Source organism: Papilio polytes, unplaced genomic scaffold (genome assembly GCF_000836215.1).
Source record: "Papilio polytes unplaced genomic scaffold, Ppol_1.0 DF824191.1, whole genome shotgun sequence".
NCBI lineage: Eukaryota > Metazoa > Arthropoda > Insecta > Lepidoptera > Papilionidae > Papilio > Papilio polytes.
In genome coordinates, this window is record NW_013525013.1 from 913,507 (window position 1) to 939,505 (window position 25,999).

A 25,999-nucleotide genomic window follows, 5' to 3' on the forward strand; every position below is an offset into this window, starting at 1 on the left:
TTATATGTAATAGTTAAATCTATGATTGTTTCGTAACCCCAAGCGCCGCAGAAAACATTTCTCAAACTGTCATATGTTTTGTACGAGCGTCATGTTCAAATACAAATCAGTCACGGTCGACAAATGTTAGGTCAGAACTATCCAACATTTAATCTAAAAGATAATCATTTATGAGACTGTACAATATCATTTATTGTGATAATAAACGCTCCTATCTCGTTACAATATTAGCGAGATGCAATAAAACACACAATATAAAACAATTGCTTTATTTCCCTAGGACTTCCTTGCCATAATTTTAAATAAATAAGCTAAATAATAAAATCACAACTTAATGAATACTTAAAATTATCTCGAGCGTCAGTTTTGAGTTTTTTGAATTTGTAAAGTTTCAACAAAACAACGGCCAAAAGATATCAAATGTCGACGTCCTAAGCAATTCACTTATTGTCTATGGCAGGTAAAATGGAGTCAAAAATATATTTAAATACTAACGAGGAACATCAAAGGAACAAACGAATTAAAAAAATACGCAGCACGTAAATATATAAACTTTAGAATTAAAAAATCAAAAGAAGAGTACCACAAGTATTGGGCGAACGATACCAAACGTTCCATCAAACATTTGCCCAAACATTTGCGGCAAGCTTCTTTTGATTTAACAATTACTCGGTACCTAAGATCGCGTTGTAAAAATTGGTGTATTCAGCTAGGTTTGTTTTAGTTCAATTTATTACAAATTCGTTTACTATTTACATGCACTCGTATCAACCGCGGACTGCGCCTCAAATCGATTCAAATTATAAACTTTTACCTAAACATACATCACAGATAGATACAAAATAATCAAATGACTATAGACACACAAACACACGCACATTGTAGCATTGTGATTAGCACGAAGGGATTCTGAAAGCGAGAAAGAAAATGTGCCGAGGGCTGCAGAACAAAACATAAATTTGTTTCCTGCATTCAAAAAGGATATTTTTTATTCAACAAGAAAGTAAGAAGGAAGAATTACTAAAAAATATGCGATAAAACATTACAATGAATATTGAAATTCAAGTATTAAGACAAAATAGAAAATGGCAAGCACTTACAAATTACTACAATTATCTTATTAATTCTAAGTTCTGATAACTTCACTGACATTTGTTTTTAAAACATCAACGAGTGACTAGATATCTTATAAAATAACAATTGTTGTATACATTTCATGTATCATTTTAGTTTATTAATGATTAGTCGTTTTTAACTTTGTTGCCAACTAGACCTTTCTAGTCGGGGAATAAAAAAATAAATAAAATACATCTCCAAAACATTCTACGCAAGTTTCTTTCGAAGTCAATGCAACTGTTAAAATTTACTTGAACTGACCGTAACATTACACCTCCACCTATCATTATCTCATTTGGGCTTCGAATCTTTTCTATTCGCATCAGTACTATGTTCACTATTTTTGGGAACATTGTCTTTATCAGGTTTCTTACTGCAATTATCAAGATTGTCAGTCCCGTCTTGAGATTTGGGTTTAGACTCCGATTTAGTCTGAAATTCATCGTTCAACATTCTTTCGAAATCAGCTGAAAGTTTATTGATATTTTTCTTCATTGCTGTGTCCGGATATGTCTGCAAAATATGTGTCAATGAATATATTAAACGAGAACTGTTCTATAAGATATAGGAAACACGCACCTTAAGATACAATCTAACGTTGTTAAAGATGCGTCTAAAATCTTGGACGACTTGGTCATAATCTGTGTATGAGGAATTTTTCAATTTTGTCGAAATATCGTGGAGACACATTGGATATTTGACTACTTCATAAAATCTTGGAGCCTGCAAGCAAAAGAAACCATAAGTTACAAGCACTTTTATACAAAAACTACACCACAAAATGTATGTTTTACCACTTTTATATCCATATCGTGTTGAATAAAAGTAGATTCATTTATTTGTGAAAACTTCCTCAAAATAGATTCAAATTTCTTATTGACAGAAGCTGGTAGAGGCTTCTTCTTCTTGGGATGGTACCACATGCCGGATACTGAAACCTTCGATTTACCAGCTGGTTTCTTCTCCTTTTCATCACGAATATAGTTGCCAGTATGGTCAAAACTAGGGCAGCGTACATTCTCTTTCGCTTCGATATTTTTAGCAACAGGTTCATTGTATTCATTTCTATCGAAAGATTTGGTTTCTTGATCAGAGTTTTTAGTAGTACATTCAGAGTGCTGTTGACCAGCGCATTCGCTTTGCACTACATTACCTTTGTCCATATCCCATAAATCGGGTAAAGATTTCATTGCAAAATTCTTAGAATGCGTTTCAGTTGTCCACGGTCCAAGGTCATTATTTTCTATCTTGCTTTTTGCCTCTTTAAACTCATCTGAATATTCCTCACTGACGCCAAGTCCTAGAGCATCATACAACCGAGCTGTATCTGATTTAGAACCTTCCTGCAAGAGATCTACAAATTTTGGTACGGATTGTTTTGCAGCCTCCCAAGCACGGTCTGATGTCAACGCGCTCAGCACATCCAGAGTATCAACGGTTCTTAAGTCCAAACCTGGTAGTAATGGTCTGGCAATCATTTTTTGATCATCGCCCAATACATCATCCGAACGTCTAGGTATCAAACACGGCCATGACTCCATGTTGTATTTCGGCTGCGGTGCCAATGTAACTGGTGGAAAAGGTACTTTTAATTTCAAAGCTGCATTATCGTCAATGCAGTTGTCGAAGGTTACATCTTGAGAATTACCTATACCGAAAGGTGTAGGATCGGCAGGTTTTATTGGGACCTTATAACTCCCAGGTTTCATATAAACTTTACTCATCTCATGAAACTCATCATTATCAGGATCAATAAATTGCACGGGGCCAGATATATTAGTAGGAAGCACAACATTAGACGGAATCTGAATGTTGTGCGAATGATGAGTTATAAATTCATTGGGTTCTTTTTGAACCATCTGACCCCACGCCGCAAAAAAATCGGCCTCTTCCTTTGTGTCGCCACAACTGTTATTCTTCTGCACATAGCAACCTCGTACGTCGTTAGTCGACGCCATGCTTGGAATTAAAGTTTTTTCCACGTGACTTAATGGTATCATTTTAGCTTTAAGATCTAAATCTCTACGGTGCATCACATCGCATGGCATATTTCCCAAAAGCGGTTGACCTGGAGCTTTGCCGAGTTCAGCATCCATTTTGTGTTTAAGTTGATTATACAATTCTCTTTGATCAGCATAACACATGCTTTCTAAAACACGGAAGTCTGGCATATTTGTGATAGTCCACGACTGACGCGGCTTCGTCTCGCGGACGTTGCAAGGGTCGCATTTTATTTGAGATCTTTGAAATGAATCCATCTCAGATTGATCGTTCAGGGGATAAAAGTTATGGGAATTCTGTGGCGGTGCTACGGGAAACTTTTTATAGCTTACCCCTGATCTAGCCGGCCACGGCCCTTCGTTATATGATTGACAGACGACTTGATTTTGATTTTGAATCCACGGCGGCTGTATTGCATTGTACAGTTGAGGTGACACATTTACTGGTCTAGGAGTACTAACATGCGGTTTAGTTTGTTGGAATTTATTTGGATTTTGGTGTCTAGGAGCTGCGGAATTTGTAGCATAGTAGTTATGAGTAAAACTCTTCTGCTCCATTGTAAATCCATGATCTAGACATTTGAAAGTTTTATAAATATGAGTCAACATTTCTTTGGTAACCGCTTGCCATTGTACAAAACATTCTCGTATGTTAGGGCTGTAATATTTGTTTTCGATTCTGGAGAATGTGTCGTGTTTTTCGCTTAGCAATTCTTTAACACCTTTCCAACCGTCAAGGATACGTACAAAAGAGAAAATAAAGTTCTTTATTACCCATGGTATGCCTTGGGAATGTAAGTTGGCAACTGCACTGTCAGGTTTTTGAACATTGGATCTTGTTTTAGCGCAAATGGAATGTATATTTTTGAAGCAGGGTCTATTGTGATGCGCTATCGCTATATTTTCAGCATCAGTGCAGGCTTCTATTGCTAATTGTACGATTTGATTTGGAATCTGATCGTGAATGACAATTTTATCTAAAGCAGTTAAAAGAACATCAGACGATCCACAGCGGCTATTTTTATCCTCTTCTTGATTAATATTTTTTGTATTCTGTTTGGAATTACCAGCATCGCTTCGTAGATTTGCATTTGGATCAGAAATATTACAGAGTTCCGAAACCATTCTTTCACCTTCGAGAAAAAAGTCAAGGCTCGACGTGGATTCAGATTTCAATGTCTTGTCCTGTTTCCTTAAACGATCTATCTCAGTACTATTGTCTTTGTAACGTTCGTGATAACGAATATCACTACTGTAAGCATTCTTTGTGTCTTGACTCTTAACTATTTTCTTCTTGGCTCCAGTTCCGATCGGTTCCTGGTTAGTGGACCACGAGCTCTGCGAGCGTCTGTCAGAATTAAGACGATCTGCCATTATCCCCGGTCCGCTGTAGCTCGACGAAGAAGGGTCAAACACCAAGCCCACGAGAGGTGAATTAGGTGGTGAACTGAACGTGGGGACCGATGGATTGTTGTACCTAAAACGTTTTCTTTAATTAGAGCTCTATTTAAAATATTTTTATCTACTGTTTTAATACATTTTGACAGCCGTCATAGTACCGCAATTCGTACAGAAATTACTAAATACCGGGATATTCAGCAGTTACAAAAATATGACTTTAAACCTGTCTATTAGACCCGTCAAAATAATCTAAATAATTGTACAGTACCTTTGATTCTGATACTGCTGACTGGAGGATGATGCTTCGTACACTCCAGGAGCACCTCTGCCGTAGTTACCAGGGTTTTGTTCAGGTAATTCTTTGCTGTTGCCACCTAAGGAAAAAAATAATTTAAAAATACTGTCGATACTAAAACTTAAGTCGAAAACTAGTATTGCTGTCATTGACAAAGTGCAATTGTATTTGAGTATCTTACTGAAGGTCTTCTGCGACATCAAGGGATACTGATGCGAGGGTCCTTGGTAGCAGTCGCCGTGGTGCGCGCCCGCCCTGCCCGCCTCCGCCTTCCCGCCGCGGCTCTCACCAGGCTTACTCGACCCCTCGCTGCCATAATCTTGCATTTGGCTTCGGTATCGCTACAAATTGGTTTAAAATAAATGAATAGAGGCACTGTTCAGGTCAAACTCTAAAAAAAATAAAAAATTCGATATCGTAAGTTGTTGATTAAAAGATTTTTGTGGTGATGTGTCTAAAATCGGGTAACGGTTAATGTCGAAAAAATTTTAAAATGCTCAAGCAGTTTGTATCTGCTGCAACAAAAATTTTTTTTTCTTGTTCCGCTATTTAAATATGGCTGCTGAACCTCCCTTACGAAAAAGAGTGTCTTCAAACTGTTGGGTTTATTGCCTTTTATCTCAAGATTTCATTATTGTTTTTTACTAAAAACAACAAGATCCCAAAACATAATTCAGAAACTTAAATTTAAAAATTAAAAATTCACGTTAAATCTACAGATTCTTAAAAAAAAAACTTTATAGAGAAATCCAAAAATTGTAAAAAGAGATGATAATTATCTCGGTACGTTTTATGTAAAAAGGATTTCCAAAAAAATTCGCTACAAATGCTCACTTGGTACTTTTTATAAAATCTAGATGGCCCCTGTGAAAAAAATTTTGCAATGATTTTTTCACGAAAAACCTGGCAAAAATCATGAATTTCCGTAAATTTTAACGATAACTTCTTTTTTCCTTCAAAACTACTTTTTATTTTAACAGGTATTAATGTTTTACGATCTTTTAACAAGAAATGTACTCATTAGAAGCAAAATTGATCATTTTAAGGTTTCAGCCACTTACCTTTTGTGATTCAACTGGTTCCTATGCAGGAGGTCCGTGTTAGAACATTGTACAAATTAAAAAACTATTCCTTCTACTTAAAGCCAATTCGGCTGACGGAAATATAGCAATTTTTTTACAAAAAAGCAATCTATTCTTATGTATTAGTCGAAATGATTTCACTCGATTTGTCGCGTGCGATGCTATGGTCTTCCTTATTTTCTAAATGAAGCGTTTTAAAGAAGTCTAAAATCACGGTCGATCTTAGATTTGTACTGAATAATGTCTGACTTGCCAAATAATTGAAACCAACCATATGATCTTGTTCATTTGTTTGCCGATTGGATGTCATTCGAATTTTGCTTTTTAGTGGCTATTTGACTGTTAGTTTATATGTCATAAGAACTTCATAAAGATTCATTGTGAATTATATTAAAAAATTCAAATCAGATTTTGGTAAATATAAGCGGAAAATATCTAAGAAACAAAGAGACGAATCTAAAAAACCAGTGGAAATAAAGATATTAAACAATAACACTAAACCCAAAACTCACAGAGCTGTACGAGTTGTTTTAATGATCGGAGTAACTGAGGGTCATAAAGAGAAAACACATACAACAACGCCAAGCTTATTTCTTTATTTAAAAAGAACCTGTTACGTCTAACTACTTTACGATAATTTAACTATCTAACAAGAACAATCCCGGAGTAAGCTATGAGCATCGCAGTGAGAAGATTGGGCGCTGTTAGACCGTGGCTGTTGTTGCAGAAATCGCTGAAGCAAGAACACACTTCTTGACGTCCTCCATACCCTGCGCGGTGGTAGCACATACCCTGGAATAGAAGCCACAGATTATAATATACTTTATACGAAACATAATACGACAGTGGATCATATAGCAGCTCAAAAGTAAAGTGTCGTCCGTATACAATAACTTGTCTATCCCCATTTTTGACTCTGTTTTAGAATGATATGGGAGTTTCCAAGTCCAGCTACCTCTTCCTTAAAGCCGACCAAAGCACCTACAGTTTCGAAAGAGCCTCCAGTTGTTCTATAACCCATTTCTTTTACAAAACACTTATGCAACCACTGCTGTTGACTTTAAATTAGCAATTAGTTTCCAACCAGTCTACTTTCTTACCTTATATTTGGTCTCATCCCAGCCACAAGAGCGTATAATCCTGTTCTCAGGATACTTGCCGTTAACCGCGTGTTCGACATGCTGGACTATCTTTCTGCAGAGTGTGTGTGTGATGCCGCGGTCGTGCTCTGAGCAGTTCCGTTTTAGACTTTCTGGAAGAACAGCAGCGCTGCAGTAGGTGTTTGTCGCGCTATTGCATTCGTAGCACATTATTGTTGATCCTGAAAATTGTAACTTTATTAGCAATGAAATAGTGAAAAAGAACACTAAAAGATTCTGTTGTTAAACGTCTGTACGAAGTTTTTTCTTCTGTATTCTATTTCAGTCCTTTTTCCTTCGTTTTAATATGGTTTAATAGCTTAAAATGCGTTCAACATTGATCTTGTGGTAAACTAATTTGAGTCAGGTATTGTCGGTAAGCGTCATGGCTCCAAAATTCAAATCCCAATCGATGAAAATTAGCTTTTTGCTGTAAATGAATATAAAATGCTAGATTGTTTAGGAACTTCTAAGCTTTTCATTTATGTAATTGTTCGATTTAAAATTGTAAACCTATAAAATAATTACTTATGTATTAAAATATATAACGACTATACAAATATAAGGATCAAATAAACTAAAAAGTACTTAAATCCGATGTAATTAATACAAATTATTATTAATTGGACGTTATTTTATTTATCACTAAAATCTTTACGAATTTAGGATATTATACGTTTGATAAAGAAATACATACCGTACTCGATAAATCCACAAACGAGAAGAAATGCAACTGCTAAAGTGTCCATTCTTGCACCTCCCCGTTGTCAGGCCAGACTGACACGCCAAGCTAGCAACTTATATAACCTCTCTACTGTATATGTATAGCATTGATCCAATTCTGTCATTACACGGCTACAGGACGTATCTCATTGTATCATACAAAAGGAAACATGCAATTTGTTAGATTGATTTTGTTACGATTTTCTGACACGTTGTTTATACAATATTAATGACATTAAAAAGATTTATGACTTTTGGCCCCAATTGTCATCCTTGAGGCATTCCTTACCTAAATTATATTAAATCATAGGAATCTTAAAAACTACAACTATAACAGGTATTTATACTTGTTGTAGATGGTAAATAAAACACGATTAAATTAAAAATGTTGTAATAAATGTACACAGATCAAAAACAACGATATAAGCTAATAAAGATTTCGTTTTCGTTCTACAAAACATTAACACTCGAGGTAAGGTTTGTTAGACATAATTATAACCTATTAGACTATCTTTGACATTTACATCTGCTAATTGGTTAGCTATATAACTCTTTAAAGAACACATAGGGGTTTAAATTACCATATCGTAATTATCGTAGCCCATTCAACAATAACATTCGTATCTTCTGCATAATATCTTCAGATCCATGCTATTCAGGATAATTACAATGACATCAACTAATTCTAGGATTCTGGTAACTTTAGTAATTATGGTATTTATAAGTTTAAAACTTAAGCAAGGCGAGTGTGAGTAGCATTAGGGCGGTCGCTCCGACTGGCACGGTGGCGGAGTTACAGCCGTCTTCAAGACATGAGCATACCTCCTGTCTACCACCGAAACCTGACCGCTGGTAGCAACGACCCTGTTGACATACAGAAGTAACAATACCAATATATAGAAAAATTTCTAATGAAATGGCGGATGACAGAGTTATTTGGATGACGAAAACCCGGCGCGCCCTACGGTAGCAGAATAAGGTAGTGATAATGGTTATAGAAAATTCTCTTTTTTAACCTCTACTACAGCGTATTGGATGACTTTTCCCATATTAGTACTGTTTATTAATTCCTCTGGAAAGTTCTCATGTTAGAATTTGATTCCCGATCGAATGCTGGCGATTGGATCCATAAAGGAGGTTAAAAATAACTTTGTTCGAATGCTGTACAAAATTTTGGGAAAATAGTCGTTCGTTTGTTAGAAGGGATAGTCAGTGAGGAAAAGATTTATCCGACGTTCTACAGAGAAGGAAAATATCGTGATAAAATTTGCACAAAAGACAATAAAAACCCAAACATACGATTTAAGCCAAGTCACAGAACTAGCATAGTTAAGTAAGACGTAATCGTGTCTATTCAAGTACATTTAAGCCTTTAAGGACATATGAGTATGTTAAACTTGTACCTTATAGCTGGTATCATCCCAGCCGCAGCCTCTAATAACGCGGCTGTCTGGCGGCATACCGTTCATCTCGAACTCTACCACCTGTGTGATCTTCCTGCACATGGTGTCCTTAGGTCCGCTGCACGGCAGCCGCAGCGAATCCGGCAGTTTATCCAGTAAGCACCGCGAGTCATTATGGCTATTGCACTGGTAGCAAACTATCGCCAACCCTGCATACAAAAGTCAACTTTAACATATGGATTTAACAAATTCCACGATTGTATTTCAACACGCAAATCTTAGAGCGTAAATACAACACAACTGTTTAGTCTCGCTTTGACTCTTATGAGTTTATATAGAGGTGCGGACAACTCGATTTTTAGTTGTGCGACTTAACAGTTGATTGGCTGCGAAACAATAGACAATCGTAAAACAGTTGTGCGATACTTTAGTCAAAGGTGTGCGCTTGCTCTAAATATATAACAGAGTTTTAAATGATAAGGCCATGTTTGAATACCATATTCCTTTAAAACTTAACGTCTATTAGATAAATATTGTTTAAGAAGCGAAGTATTAAAGATTCTTTTAAGTATTTGGCCTTAAATTAATACTGCATCGATCTTAGGACTCACAGGGTAGCAACTAAGTAATCTAAAACCTAGGCTATGAAACATTCTTTAACAAACCCACGACAAATACATCTGACATCTGTAATTGACCACTTAAGGTTGATTGTGGTTTCTTGTTTATTTTTACTCATCCAGGAATAAGCGTTTTATATACATACTTTGGATATATGATCTTTAGGGCCTGTCCCACCACTGGCTGATAGAGGCTCAGATAGCTTAAAAATGACGTCATCAGATAAGGGAACAAAATCCGATATTTCCATTACATTTTTTACACGTTGGATTTTTAAAAGACAGTTTACAATTTGGTGGGACAGGTCAATTTTAGAGCATAGAAAATGGGTTGCCAAAGTTTCCATTTATTTTATCACTAGCTTTCGCCAGCGACTCCGTCCGCGTGGAATTAAAAGAAACAAAAGTGAATAGCCTATGTGTTCTTTCAGACTATCCTCTACATATATGCTAAATTTCATCGAAATCCGTTTAGCCGTTTAGGCTACAAACTCTAACAAACATCCATCCATCCATCTAAATTTTCACATTTATAATATTAGTAAGAAGTAAGATAATATTAGTAAGATTACATAGTGATTCATTGCTGTTAGGTTGATCGAAGTTTCAACAGATTAAAACTCAAGTTTCGTACTTCGGAAACGCATTTCATGAAGTTATCGAATCAAAAACACGACTAATTAAAAGTAGCTAGGAAACCGGCCATTAGACCTTTTTTATTACTTTACTAGTTTATGTAGAATGCCAACGCCTATAAACAGAATAGTACAATATGCGACATACGCAGCTAATTGTACAATTAAAACTGAAGTAGTTATAGTCTGAAAAGTCATGTAGAGTATCTCTAGATATTCATTTTTGTTAACTTGATGTAAGTGCGCTGTATATCGAAACACTATTTCATGTAACGATATAAAATTCTATTTGTGAACTGGAGGTAAACCATCAAACCGTTGTAGCGATACGTCACTTGCAAAACTAGGAATAGAATATTTACATTAATATCTATATCGTATGCGAAAGCTGATATATTGGCAACCTAAAGCATGTAACAGAAGTCTACAATACTTTACGCTTTACGAGATAAATGCTGTGAGTGGACTCGTTAAATTAGTGACTTAACTTTTTTTGACAATATCAGTTTGATAAAAACTAAACCTAACTCATCCTTTATTGTCGAAGTTCTAAAAAGACTGTTAAAGAAACAAATTTAATTGTAAAGTTAAGGGATTTTAAACGACTTCCGTTGCTTCTACGGCGGAATTAAATAAGTAGAAACCGACTTCAAGACATATTTTCTTCCTATTTACTAACTGCTTTTTAAAGTTATGGTAATTCTTTTTTAACGGTTCTTAAAATTATTGAATAAAATTGTTTGTTCCTCATAAATGCGTACTGTTATTTACAAATCCCATATCATATGAAAAACCACACCTCAGCTATAATAACAGCAACAATAGTAATCGCTGCTGGTTTTCAGATAAAAAAGCATATTCGACAAAAATCGAATTCGTAATCAAAATTGCTATTGATTTAAAACTTAGGTTATAAAAGAGTAGTTTAGTATTGAAGCGTAAAGCTTTCGTATGTATGCGTAACGAAAATAATTAACAAATTCTCGACCTAAAATCATCTTTATATTTCTATACATAAAGCCCAAAAATTAATTACAAAACCACAGAATCAATCACCAATTGAGCATAATAACAAACCTTGATGCAGCAAGCTACAAATTACCGCCAAAACGCACAGCGTCACTTGCGCCATTTTGTAAATTGGGGCGTTTAGGTAGTCGCACCAGTAATGGGCCCGCTCGCGCCGGTTCCCGCCGGCCAGTACCGCGCGCGCGTCTCTCTGAAATACGACTGGCTAACAAATAGGTGCTACTAGTCCACGCTTTGATGTTATATCTATCATCTAAATGAACGGTGAGCGACGTTTATCCAATTGCCAGTAATACCGGTAAATTGGTTAACATATACGACGGTATATTGAATAAGGATATCGTCTAAGATGACTCTGGATGTCACCGGTTGTGCAATGTAACCCACACCTGGATACGGAAAGTATCGGGCTGGATCTGAGGGTGCGACTATGCCCCCAGTGATAGTCGAACTATTCTTAAACCTGACATTTACAATCTTTGAACATTATTGTTCTGGATGTAAGGAAAATTAAATGTACCTTAAATCATTTTGTTACTCAAACCGCAGCAATGAAATACTACATTTAGTTAAGTTCTTCGTATATTCATATAAGTATTAATTAATCTTTATTAAGTACGAAACAATGTGTTTTAACTCAATTAATATCAACAATGATTTCACTCTACAAATACATTAGCAAGGCCTGATTACATTAGCAAGAATCTGAATACAGTTATTGTTTCAACCAAATTAACCGGATTAAGCAATGCATCATGGTTACTGGCTACTGCTGGCTCGGTTGGGATTCGATTCCAGTGTACAATAGGACACTGAACGCTGTTACGAATCAAACTTATTTTGAATACGGTTTTATCTATACTATTATAATAAAGCGTAAACACACACTTCTTTGTTGCCTAAGATGTCAGCAATTGCAGAAAATTTTCGAATAGTTCTTTTTTTAATAAAAAGCTCTACACTTATGTCACGCTTTAGGCTATATATTTTCACGTCATTAACTTAAATATTTCGGATAAAAACCCTAAAGTGGGAAAGAGACTAAAAGTTGATGCCAACATCAAGGAAGTAAGGTTGTCATGGTTTGTCATCACGTCATGTCATTTTGACATTTGCAATTGATAATTTGACACATGTAAGCAATAAAAAAAATTACATAATTTCATGCGGATGAAGTCGCACCGGAACAGCTTTTAGTTAATAAAATTATAGATACGCCATATTTTTTTGTATTTAAGCATTCATTTACTGCGTCTATTGTAAGTATATTGTACAATCTATTCGTTGTTCCAATTGACACATGAGATCCAATTCAATTAGGGCGCATTGAGGTCGCAAAGGACGCGCCCTTTGTCAATACATCGCTATATCGTCCGCTTTGACCTATGGTTATTGCTTTGGATACAGGCAAAATAGGAAACTTCTAGATTGAATTATTCTCACTTTTTTTGCGCTTGTTTTATTTCAATCTACCATACTTCTGTCATCTATTTTACAATTAAAACTAAATTGTAAAGTTTTCTACATATTCTTATGGCAATACCATCTTACTTCTTGCGAAATGCGAAAGTTTAGATAGATGGATTTTTATTAGAATTTATAGCCTAAACTGCTGAACGGATCTCGATGAAATTTAGCATACATGTAGAGCATAGTCTGGAAGAACTTATAGCTTACTTACTTTTGTTGTTAACGGGGGGTATTGAACAAAAGCTAGTAAGTAATCTTATTTATCAGGAAGTTAGCCGTGTCATGTAATGTGTTTGTCCAGTACTTAGTTATTCAAGTGGGCGGGAATGATCGCAGCGTTTCCTGTACAGCCCATTAGCGTGATGTACGCGGCCTCTACGCGCTGCCGCGTGCCAAACGCAAATTGTCAAGTATCCTGCGCACACTAACACATGTAGGCATTTTAGACGATGAACGGTTTTTTTTATTGTAAGCATATTATTTTAATGTCTTAGATCTAGAAGGTAAAACCTGGTGCATATACCCTAAATGGAATGGAATAAAAACAGGACGATGATGTTTATTTGGAAATCTGAAATCTCACTTAGGGCCTGTCCCATCACTGAATGATAGAGGCCCAGATAGCTTAAAAATGACGTCACTGTCAGATAAAAAATTTACAATTTGATGGGACAGGCCGTTATCTTACTAATATAATATATGCGAAAGTTTAAATGGATGGATGTTTGTTATAGTTCTTACACTAAACTGCTGAACGGATTTCGATGAAAGGCATAGAAGTAATGCATACTCTGGAAGAACACATAGACTACTTTTTATAATTTATTCATATTTCTTGAAATCAATTCAACTTTGCACGTTATAGGTTTTTTTTTTCATAAATCCAACATTAATTGTGCTCCATATTCAGTTATCTTGAGTTTCTGCATTTCGTTGACATTAAAATACGAAATAAAGAAATTACATTTAACAGACTATTGTATCATTATTGTTAAAATAATTTGGAGCAGGCTAATGTTAATCGATGTCAAAGGCTAACAAACGCTTGTAGAAACAATTTACAATGAGGTAGATTGAAAATTTGGTATTAAGGCAAGTCTAAAAGTCAATCTATAATGCCGTAATTCAACTAGCCGTGCAAAATCTAGATATTTCAATAGTACATAGTGTATAACCGTTTTTCGTATTCGCTGCGGCTACCATCCTGTAATTGGATATATAGGCCAATAAAATTGGAGTGTCTGTTTGTAATATCATAAGCAAAAATTGCAGATTTCGGAAAGATCATGTATTTGCAATGCTGATAACGAAAATCGCATTTAAATTTTGTTTTGTCTGTCTGTCCGTTAGCCGCTTTTGTCCCGGGTAATCTCCGTAACGACTGGGCCGATTTCGAATGGACTTTCACTGAAGGGCATATTATAGCCTACTTTTTTATCTTAATATTACGTGGACGATGTCGCCGGCAATTGCTAGTTTAGAAATAAAATAAAAGAAATACATATAAGTGTCGAGAATTTTTTTTCGGCTACAATGATTATAATATATATACAGAGTATACGTACAGAATATCTATATAATTTATAACATTATAACCTGTAATTCACTGTTACCAATAAAGTATTTGTATTTATATGTCGTCCGTGTGTGCAAGATTGGTCTCGTGAGCATCAATTGCGGGGCGGGTCTTCCTGCCAATCTGCTGTACTTCCTCCTCACAGCTCGCAGCGGCTACACACTACTGATTATCCGACCCAGTAACTACATCACTTATAAAAAACCACAGGATATTTTGAAACTATTTTTAAAAGAGATTTTATTATCTGACATTGACCAAATGTATTCTTAAATGGTTACTGCTGCATTAAAAGAAAATAATAAAAAATATGTAAATTAATGGTATAGTTACTTAATATTTAGAAACGCTTTTAATTATCTGTTAACAACAATATTTTGATAAATACGTGAATAACTAAGTCAATTTTCAAAGATTAAAATTTATCGTTTGTAGGTCAACACCTGGGTATAATACCCAAAACAGTCCTGTCAAAGATATACATTCAAAATAAAATTTTATTTTTAATTTTAATTCTGTGCTTCGAAACAACTGGCGAGTCATTGGGTCACAAGCAATAGGCGACTCGCAAACGATTCTTTTCCGTTAATCAACTAACTCAATTACAGTAGACCTAGATACAACTCGCCCTGCTAACGGCAAAGATAAACGCATCGTGTAGAATGAACACACAGATTCAAAATAAATCTTCAATTTAAATGCAACTAATAGACCAAGTTGGGATTTATAATTTTATAACTTTTTTAGCATTATTTAGAAAACAGGCTTACCGTTTATAAGTATCTAGAAATTATGACGACTTTATTTTTAAAATGCGGAAATACGATGGCGTTGTTTTTTCATCAATGGAAAATGCGTACTAACCTGTTTAATTTTTATTTAATGACAACAATAAAGATGTTTTGTTTATTATTTATTTATTTAAAATGCGTACCTAGAACTTATTCAACTATAACCGAGATACGTTAATCCCTCGAGATTACAAACCCTTTCCTATTTTTGTTTTGAGTTGTTATGATGCGTTCACTAGATGGCGCTGTGTGTTGGAAACTTTATTACCATGAAGCTGCCTTCTGTAAACTCAATATCCTTGGGATTTTAAAAACGAATCGCTTACGCTATAGTTATATTAATACGAGTATATTATAGTCATACTTTGTTTCCTTGTAAAAAACAATTACTTTCATACCATGTGACACTGAGGAATTTACAGCGACCTCATTCCCGCGAATTATGTTTTGCTTTATTAATGTTTCCTCTTCCAGAGGCATACCTTTCCGCGAGACGATAGACTCACGCACAAAACCAAACCTATCCGGTTCTACCCCTTTATGCGTCAAAGAGATTACAATGACTGACCGACTTATATATCCCAGTTTATACTCACGTTCAGACAGTCGCCGTCTGGCTTCTAGTGAAATATAACGCAGGAAAATTTAAATTAATTCAAAGTATAAAATCTGAAAATCTTTTTCATATTGATAATTTCGTTGAGTTAGTATTTTTTTAGTTATATGGGACATATTATGTTTTTATCTTTTTTAACTATTACTTATTGTAGTACTCTGTGAAATTTAAGTATGCAATAGTCTTGCCATTTTACTACGTTTACCGTAGCCCAGTTCGAATTTAATTAGAGGATATTTGATACATCCGTTTTAGTATAAGCCAACACAATGTATATAAGTTAGTTTTTATGCAGCATATTGAATGGAATATACGCAGTCCAAAGTTAACAGTGCGTGTCAAGTCATATTCTGGGAAGGTCAAACGATGTTATAACGATATCAGTGCGATAGTAAAGTAAGTCGCCATCCATTAGTGATTTTTACCAATGATGTAGCATTATTAACATTAATTCTTGTTAAATTTAGTGCATATTTAAAGGATAGGAAATTTATTTATAATTTCTGTTTTATTTTACAGTCTTACATCCGGAGCAGACTCCTGACCTCCGGGTAATTCGTAGTTGCGGCTGGGTGAAGCACAAGAGAGAATGCTACACGGCAGACAACAAAGATCACTTGGAGACCGTCTGTCAATGCTTCGGTGACATGTGTAACGCGGGAAATATCTTGGAAAACGTCAAACTGACAGTTCTTGGGACTCTGTCAGTCATCTTTCTTTATTTAAATAATTGGAGGAGTAATCTTTAAAGGAATCTGGCCATTTGTAAGGTTATTTATTCACTTATATGTATGGTAAATAGTTGTTAAAAATCCATCGCACGTTGCGTTAATATCAATATTATATCTAGTCATCTAAAATCTTATAAAACATTTATGTAACGTTTAAAGATAAATTTAATATTTGTAAGTCATTGTATGGACAATTCCTAAATCAAGAGTAAAATGATTTCTTTGCCTGTGATCAATTAGGGTTTATTAAAAAACAAAAATTGCTCAAAACCATTATTATTTCTATATCTTGTTATTGTTAGTACAAATATTATTTATTCTATTTATATAAGTTTAGTTACTAATAACTGCTTTTAAGGATATTAATAAATATATCTTACTAAAAACATTTTTTACTTATTAGGATGTTAGAACTATTAAAAAATAAATTTGTTCAGAATAAGTCCGCTTATTGTCACCGTATTAACATAAAGCCGATGCTTTATTGAATGTCAAGTGACACTGCAGTTTGACAGCCGCCGCTGGCCTCCGCTGTCGTTGCCCTTTTGACATAACAGATAAAAAAATATTCATTTAAAACAAAATGCTCGTAATAACGATAATATCTGCATTTTTGCTATTCAATTGTGTTGATTATGGTAAGTTTTAACTGTTAATTAATTATTTATTACTTTAATTAGCTTTCGCCCGCGTCTCCGTTCGCGTGGAATTAAAACAACAAAAGGAAGTAGCATATGTGTTCTTCCAGACTATCCTCTGCATCTATGCAAAATTTTGTCGAGACGCGTTCAGCCTTTTAGGGTACAAACTCTAACAAACATCCATCCATCTAAACTTTCACATTTATAATATTAGTAAGATTATCCTTGCTATGACCCATAATGTAATTAATTAAAATATTCATTCCCTTGAAGTAGAGAGTGATGAAGGTTATTATTTGGCGCGATTTCCTTATCAGCATAGATTGAGTGTGACAAATCAACACTGAGGATCACTCTTAGTGTACAATTAACATTAAATTGGCTTAATAGTTAACTTCTCAGTCTAAATTCCTGTAATTTGTGATCCGATGTTTGTGTGTTTGTATTCCAGCCATTAGTGTTACAGTCTTTTTAGTTTTTTTCTTTGATTACATTAATTATTGTTCCCCGCAGTGTTCAGTATCCGCTGTTATGATTGCAACAGCGCTAATAACTCGATGTGCCTGGACCCTACGGTATACGACGCGGAGACTGTCAGAAAGTTTCTTGGTACCATCGACTGCCAAGCTGACGTCGAAGCTCCTAACAGGAAGGACTTCTTCTGCAGGAAGATTGTGCAGACCAGTTCGTAACTTGTTTTGATATGGTTTTCACTTTACACGAAAACACTAGCGTACAGGACTCGAAATTACAGTCTCACAGGAAACCTCCAAGGAATAGTTGAAAGGTGCCGTAGATAATGCGTCCAGGGCGTTGGTAAACCTAATGCCGGGACTACGTATGTGTGGCAAAACAATACACGGTTGTTCAAGGTCAAATCTTTCGGGCAAAACCTAAAGTGTGTAGCCTGCATTAACTTTAGAACCGCCTATAACCACATGGTTTTAGTAACAATTAAGGGTTCGATTCCGTTAAACACAGTTTACATGTTACTGTTTTTTAAACATTAATATCTTAACAAATAAAGTTTATCATAAACAACTTTTTTTAATAACTACGAAATTATCAGAGTATATGGGTTTTTATATTTTTACCCGAATCTAAACTACTCAGTTAGATATCTCAATTAAATGCTTAAATATTGTAACACTAGTTCGCATACGGCTTTATCCGCATGACATTATAAAAACTTTATTTTATTGTTTACATTTATTAAATTATAAATTGCAAATGTCAAAATTACCGTTACCATAATAACCTTGCTTCCTTAATAATGGCAGGCATAAAGGTTTTTTTTTTCAATTTGTTTATTCCCTAAGTTTAATAGTGTGAAAATATATAGCCTAAACCATATGGTAATTGTATGGCTTTTTTAAAAGAAATAATTATTCGAAAATATGCTGTGATTGCTGACATCCTACGCCACAAAATGTGTTTACGCTTTATTATATTACTATAGATTAAATTTACAAGAATAGGTTATCGAATACAGGTTATCTAAAAGTTATTAGAACGATTTCTCCTAAGATATGAAACAGGAACTTTAACTAAAAAATCCATTTTTGTCATTTTTTTTAAATTGTGAGTTTGAAATTCTGTCAATATATTTTAGTAAAAACAATAAAAAAGTGTACACGTCATTGTCAGGTGTGGGGTTCGAACCCACGCTCCCTCTCGGGAACCAGAGCTTAAATCTGGCGCCTTAGACCACTCGGCCAACCTGACACATGCGCAATCACAACAATAAATTATACTTCATACTATCGCACGCCATAAGAATGCACACTTCGACTAAACTGTCGCCCAACTGTTGTGCGATTGTCGATTGTTTTGCAGCCTTCAACTGTTTAGTTACACAACTAATAATCGAGTAGTTCGCCTCCATATTAGCTTAGAAGAATCAAAGGAAGACTAAACAGTTGTGCGATAGATTAGTTTCAGAATGAATTTGATACTGCTAACACGTTGGACTCAATCAGTGTTACCAAAACATTTTTTTTTGCAGTAATGTTCAAAGGTCATGAACCCGAGGTCCGAGTGACCCGGGGCTGCGGCTGGGTGCGTCACCACAGGGACTGCTACAAGGCGGACAACGAGGACCATCTAGAGACCGTCTGTCAGTGCTTCCAAGACGACTGTAATGCTGGAACCGCGCTATCATATACTACCTTCCTTGTTACGGCTCTTGGTATACTGGTTATTTGTTTGTAGTAAAGTTTTTTAAATTGATATGTTGTTTATTGTACTATTCATTACTGTAGCTTCTATTCTTGAATTATCCAGTATTGATGTTTCCAGTTTTAGTGAAAGTCCACAGTTAAAATTTATGAAATTAAGTTTATTGCAAGTCGAACTGCAAACACAATAAAATGCTTAGCTTTGTATCTTTAACTATTCAATAATAATGTAATAGTTTAACCTATAGTATCAATATAGACGTAAAATCGTTTATGGGAGCGATAACCGTTCAAGTAGAAAGGTTGTTCAAAGGTCGCGTCTACGTCAAGTCTGGAGAATAAAACACATGCACAAGAAAACTTATACCATATGATGTACTTTTTATTTCTTAATTTATTATTTCGCAATAAAATTCAAATGAAGGATTCTGGATTATCTGTTAAATTGCTTAATCTTTGGTTTCCAAAATTTATGGCTGAATGATGCAGTTCCATTGTAAAAAAATCTTTAAAAATTATAATGCTCTCTGGTTCCCAGTTCCCGCCTTTATAATACGCTAAAGAGAGGCCAGTGGCCTACATTCATGCGACAATATGGCGGAAGCCCGCCATCACGTGCTGTCACGTCGGATGCCCCCGCTTTGTGTTCCACAGAGGACGACAATTCCATACATTTGAATAAACTTTAACTTAGAATGGAGTATTGTTATATTATAAAAAATCAATGTTTATTCCACAGAATCTTTTGGTAATTTAATCCGTCAATAAAGAATGGGAGGCATGAGTTCCCATTTTTCTTAGAAGCATTACTAGAAATTACATTTAATGTAGTCTGATAGGTAATGTAAGAGAATAAGCAATATATCTTACTAATATCATAAATGCGAAAGTTTTGATGGATGGATGGATGTTTGTTAGAGTTTGTAGTCTTAATTGCTGGATCTCGATAAAATTTAGCATATACGTAAAGCATAGTCCGGAAGAACACATAGGCTACTTACTTTTATTTTTCAATACCCGACGGAGTCGTGGGCAACAGCTAGTAAAAGCATAAATGCATTATATTTCTGAAAAAAAAAACGTATTTATTACTGTTAAGCGCCATCTAGTGGCGATAACTTACACTTCTTAAGTTTCTATAGTGCTACTTTTAATCACGAGATGGCTCATTTTTCTGTAGCAAAATCAATAAAAACCCAACAAGATAGAAATAATTACGTTTCTTAGTATTTATTTTCGATTCGATCAATTATACTGAATAAAACTTAAAATCAAGATACATCTTACATTTTTGTCTAAAATATAATCATTATTTATTAAAAATGAATTTGATTTTAACGTTTATTAATAGACGAGTAAATTTAATTAACACGTAATTATTTCCATCTGATGTAATGAAATAATTTTTTTGATATTGAAAAACGCATTTAATCAATAATTTGCAACCCGTAGTCATAAGTCAGGTTGGCCGAGTGGTCTAAGGCGCCAGATTTAAGCTCTGGTTCCCGAGAGGGAGCGTGGGTTCGAACCCCACACCTGACAGAAACTTTTTTTTGTTTTTTTTTTCTTCTAAATTTTCCTTATTGCGTATAAATAAATTTCCTGCAAACATAAATGTTTAATCAGGGTCACTTAACCTAAAATGCTATGAAAAAAACGTTATGGCTACACACCTAGATTTAACATTTTAAATTGCCCTTATTGCTAATTACTTACACTAAAACCATTTTATTTTTATTTTCCAATCAGAAAATATAAGATCCCCTTTTCAAATATCCACTTGTACAGTTTTCACACAACACGACAATCTTATCTTTCCCTCATATTTCAATCCCTTCCCCTTCCCTGTCTAGACATTCTTTTCTTTGTTAAGTGTATCGACTTCCTAAGCTTGTTTCAAAAGTACTTTCCGATAATAAAATAAATAAGCAATCTTATCCTCATACAGTAAGATTTAAAATGCTTTGTCTAAGTCGATAAAATTGCTTAGTGTTAGACATTTTGATTGAGTGCTCTGCTAGATTAGGAAATAGGAAACAATGTCAAAATAATTTCTTTATTTGGAGAATAATATTTTATTAATTGGTTATTAATTGTTTTAACCTTATCCACATTTCAGCAGTAATATTCCAAAACAGAATAACCTCAAAATCTTATTATACTAAACGAAATTGCAGTGTATTTGTGGGTTTTATTAACAGGCATATAAATTGAGGTTATGAGGTAAATAACAAATTTATTATTGGCTATTGAATACGACTCTAGTTAGTTACAAATATATTTTAATCCATGTATTAATAAATACTGTGTACGTCATCAATTTTAGTAAAAAAAGAAACATAGCTCCTCCGACTCAAGAAATAAACGCTTATTTTGAATCTGTATTTGTGTTAGTGTGTATCTGATTGCGCATGTGTGTATTGCGTTAGTGTGCGTTTTGTGCGTTTACATAAGACTGTTTTATTTTATACCTTATAAAAATGGAATAGAGTTTGTTATCGTTTAAATTTTCTACAATTCTGTTCCAGAGATTACCAGAGATTTCGTCCGGTACTTTTCCGAAGATAACGCTTGTATTTACAAACACAACATATTGCGCAGTTTCAATGCAATATTTAATCAAAACAATGATAGACGCGGTCATGGAATTGTTGACATTATTTACAATATTAAATAATATTCAATACTACTTTCGAATATAATTCTTTTAACACTTATTTCTCTGTATTTACTTCATAAATGTATGTTAATATTGACTTAACTGTTGTCTGTTTACATAAGATTTTATCGCTATACGAAAATAAATGTTTTACGTCAAAACAAAAGAATTAAGATACATTAGTCTTTTAAACATTTTTCTAAGTATCATGAGATAGTGTGAACATAACAATATTACCGACCTTACTAATTACTTAACTAAAGTAATAAATCCAAAAGTTTAGATGGATGGATGTTTGTTGTAGAGTTTGTTGTTTGTAGAGTTTGCCTAAACTGCTGAACGGATTGCAATGAAATTTGGCATAGACGTAGAGGATAATCTGGAAGAACACATAGGCTACTCACTATTGCTTTTTTAATTCCACGCGGACGGAGTCACAAACGAAAGCTAGTTTTAATATAAGACAATGATTAGAGAACCTTGATTTTTACAAAAAATGTACAATTCACTAACAGTGTTTAGATAAAGTAGCAATATTTTAATCTCTGTCCACCCTATCTGTATTGACAAGCGTATATCATAACGTATGTCAAGTAGATAATTTAGGGTATAGGTATTTCCCCTTTTAAATATTTTATTTATTACTATTACATGAGTAGGTACAGTGCTATTCAAACTTTATTGGGGCTAAAGGAGATATAATATTTATTATACGGTACTGAATAATGAAATTTTACTAATATTATAAATGCGAAAGTTTAGACGGATGTTTGTTAGAGTTTGTAGCCTAAACGACTGAACGAATCTTTATGAAATTTGGCATAGATGTAGAGGACAGTGTGGAAAAACACATAGGCTACTAAATCTAGATTTAGTTCCATGCGGGCGAAAGCTAGAATCTTTAAAGGCAAAGTTTTTAAAAACAAAAATGTTACGCAATAAAATATGCTTTGTGTTACTTTTGTTCCGTTGTAATTGGTTCAATTCGTAGAAAGAAAATGAAAATTACAGAAAAATGCCCACTTATTTAGAATTCACAACAGTAATAAAGTAAACAAACAAGCTATAGTTATTACTAAGTTTAGCGACTTTAAACAGTCTATAGTACTTTCATGGTATTACGTAATTATTTTTCCCCGTATTATGGTTCGTTTCTGTGAATCACTACAACGTCACAGTTCGAGCAAACAAACGACTAATATTCTAATTGTTTCCCCACGCCTTCGTTCATGATACAGTGTAGATAAATTGTAATATTTCCGGCCATTCCTCAGACGTCATTAATGTTTCGTCTGTCCTGTTCTTTCGTACCATGTTTTGTGCATGTTGAAAAGGGATAAAAGATAGCTTGTGTCATTATGTGCTTTAATAGTTGTCATAGAGTTTCTCAAGTGGAAGTAATTCCGCATTTCATCTAATGATTGCATAAAGAAGCGGAATTTAATTTTTATTTTCATATCGTTTTCTTATGTTCGTGTCCGAACATTTTAACAAAATCATGGTCATACGAAATATTGATCCCAAATTCCATTGAATTGAGGTTGTGCTACACCTCAATATCGATCGAAACTATACACTAGACAAAGTACAGTTCTGCATACAAGTAAAAGTACACTTTAGTACAAAGAGATAGAGCATTTTGTATTTTGTACACGACTGTACTGTAGGGATCAAGGTCACTGCCCAGCCTTAATGGTTAGCACTTAGTGTGATGGTTTTTGTACTGATTGAGTAATAAAGGTAACGCTAATCATTTTATTTCGTCATCCATTTTCTAGATTACAAAACATCGTTTATAAATTACTTAGAAAGGGTCAATCGCTATATTTTACTTAACTCTGATCCCATTAGAAATAAAGTGGATTTAAAAAAAGAATGCGACGTATTTTAATTAATTATAATTTAAACTAATTTTAAAAACAATACAACGTTTTGTTTAAATTAGTTGAAACTGGACACTGGATTCTTCTTCCTACATGTTCAAACTGACAGCAGACCGAAGGTTGCACATGTATGGCTTCCAGTAAGAAAAAAATTACAGACTCATTTATTATAAGTATATTATAATTTTAATTTGTGGAAGTATCTTCTTAATTATCACATTTTCACCGATCTGGGTTTAAATCTGGTGGAATTTTTTGTTGTCAAGTTGAAATGAGACCTGTCGTCGAGTACTTATTGATATGTAAGGAGCGATAAGTCTCATTGTTGTTAAGGTATTTTGCTGCATAAACCTTGCACACATGCTACAGTATTTACAGTATAAACAGTTACCATGTGCGCGTTTTGTTTTGACGCGTCACACACACAAATAGAATCTGAACACGGCACAAGGCACACATCGCACGCGGAATGTGAATGACGCAGGAAAAGGGGGCAAGGGGAGAGGAAGCCAAACGGAAACGACGCTTTATATGCCCCGCGCGAACGCAGATCGAACCAGTTTATTTTCAAAGGTAAACAAAGAAAGTCGCACTTAGAGCACATCTTCAGTTCAGACCGGGCTTACAGCCAGAGAAATGGGTATGTACAACTTTATTTTTTATCTATTAACAAACTATCCATACAATATTCAAATTATTTTATAACTCAGCTGGTTATAAACAATTATTTCATTTAATGACGCCATTTATGTTTTTGCATTGACGATGCTTATTTTATCTGTATTTGTTTTGTTAAAAGTCATGATTTAAATAAACCAATGAGAACAAATAATTGAAGGTTGAATTTGCAGGCTGATTTTCAATGTTATTGAACCAGACGTTTATTGTATACAATGACAAACACGTGTTTCTCACGTGTAAATATAGATTCACGTGACGTATTTTGTAAATAGAATTTTGTTTGTGCTTTAACGTATTAAAAAGTACATTAACAAAGACTTTTCCCTCTATAACTTAGTTAATATAGTCTATTTGATATTGAAACACATCCCTTCAATGACCTTGAATGACGAATGACGCGGATGAGTCAGCAATTACATAATATGGCACTAAGTTAAGGGTTGGTCGTCGTTACTTATGACACTACATTATGCGTCATAGTAAAAATCGAACATCAAAGAGTAGATTCCCAAACTTTTTCTCGTAGACGTTTGTTTTCTGTCGTAAATAATGGAGTAGAATGTATCATTAGACATGAAAAAATGACTCATCCAGTAACGTAGCGCTTTTTTTTTCTCAATTCAATTAAGTACAACATCCCACTACATGTTTACTTAGTTCAGGTATCGCAGTATTACGGTCATGTTAGGGATTGCTTGAACCACATTGTTTTGTTACTAGGCGAAAGATACAGAGCAACTCGATAGTAGAATTGGAACAAGCACAACTGGCAAATTAAAATGTCTTTTTTTCCTTTTTACAGAATCGTTAAATATAAAACCGTTAAGTAAGGACATAGAGTGGTCTCCGGAAGCGTCGCAGGGCGTGGGGGCCACAGGGGTCGCGGGCCGCGAACCGGCCCCGACTGATTTGGCCTCCACCTCGAGCGAGGAGCGCGCCATCCGCCGCGTTATGGGCCGCTGGGGCGCCGAGTGGTTGAGCTGACTCGGCTCCGGTCTTCCTAAACCCGGTCCCCAGTGGCCGGCGGACCACCCCCTGCCACCTCCGCGGTGGGGGGCCCCGCGCCCGGCTCTGCGCCTCTCCTTGCAGCAGTACGAGGATCTGGTCGCAAAAGCCGAGGCGATATTGAGCCGTTTAGTAGTCTCCGAAAACTATGATTCCGTCAACAACTTCCTTACATTGTACGACTCGTACATGGCTTCATCGGATGAAACTCTAGAAGAGTTCTTCCCGAAGTACAATCCGCCTATTAGGGCTCACAAGCACACCTGTGTTGGTCTAGGAATGGAAGTGATGAAACGTCTTAAGGTATTGGAGAAAGATTTCCCTGG

At 34.9% G+C, this 25,999-nt stretch overlaps 5 protein-coding genes and 2 non-coding genes across 7 annotated transcripts in view; 3 read left to right on the top strand and 4 right to left on the bottom strand.

Annotated features, from left to right (window-relative positions):
- Positions 1-253: 253 nt before the first annotated feature.
- Positions 254-6,184, bottom strand: LOC106110949. The gene is made up of 6 exons (XM_013292915.1): positions 5,874-6,184; positions 4,994-5,153; positions 4,786-4,891; positions 1,911-4,593; positions 1,696-1,839; positions 254-1,629 (listed from the first exon to the last, which is right to left on the bottom strand). The coding sequence occupies exons 2-6, from the start codon at positions 5,136-5,138 to the stop codon at positions 1,408-1,410; spliced, it is 3,300 nt and encodes a 1,099-aa protein (XP_013148369.1). The 5' UTR covers positions 5,139-5,153; positions 5,874-6,184; the 3' UTR covers positions 254-1,407.
- Positions 6,185-6,487: 303 nt separating this feature from the next.
- On the bottom strand, positions 6,488-7,825 carry LOC106110809. The gene is made up of 3 exons (XM_013292715.1): positions 7,731-7,825; positions 6,995-7,215; positions 6,488-6,686 (listed from the first exon to the last, which is right to left on the bottom strand). Exons 1-3 carry the CDS (start codon positions 7,780-7,782, stop codon positions 6,537-6,539), a joined length of 423 nt encoding a protein of 140 aa, XP_013148169.1. The 5' UTR covers positions 7,783-7,825; the 3' UTR covers positions 6,488-6,536.
- Positions 7,826-8,130: 305 nt separating this feature from the next.
- LOC106110785 lies at positions 8,131-11,660 on the bottom strand. The gene is made up of 3 exons (XM_013292691.1): positions 11,492-11,660; positions 9,160-9,368; positions 8,131-8,620 (listed from the first exon to the last, which is right to left on the bottom strand). Exons 1-3 carry the CDS (start codon positions 11,544-11,546, stop codon positions 8,483-8,485), a joined length of 402 nt encoding a protein of 133 aa, XP_013148145.1. The 5' UTR covers positions 11,547-11,660; the 3' UTR covers positions 8,131-8,482.
- Positions 11,661-17,151: 5,491 nt separating this feature from the next.
- Positions 17,152-19,497, top strand: LOC106110798. The gene is made up of 3 exons (XM_013292705.1): positions 17,152-17,265; positions 17,782-17,952; positions 19,274-19,497. The coding sequence occupies exons 1-3, from the start codon at positions 17,211-17,213 to the stop codon at positions 19,477-19,479; spliced, it is 432 nt and encodes a 143-aa protein (XP_013148159.1). The 5' UTR covers positions 17,152-17,210; the 3' UTR covers positions 19,480-19,497.
- On the bottom strand, positions 18,910-18,993 carry Trnal-uaa. Its single transcript has one exon. It is a non-coding gene; the product is annotated as a tRNA-Leu (tRNA).
- Positions 19,498-20,903: 1,406 nt separating the features above from the next.
- Positions 20,904-20,987, top strand: Trnal-uaa. The gene has a single exon. It is a non-coding gene; the product is annotated as a tRNA-Leu (tRNA).
- Positions 20,988-24,518: 3,531 nt separating this feature from the next.
- LOC106110697 overlaps positions 24,519-25,999 on the top strand; it is a 3,158-nt gene continuing 1,677 nt past the window's right edge. The window contains exons 1-2 of the mRNA XM_013292597.1: positions 24,519-24,627; positions 25,471-25,998. Of these exons, the coding sequence (XP_013148051.1) occupies positions 25,863-25,998 (136 nt within the window). The 5' untranslated portion in view covers positions 24,519-24,627; positions 25,471-25,862. The remainder of the gene's footprint in view (positions 24,628-25,470; position 25,999) is intronic.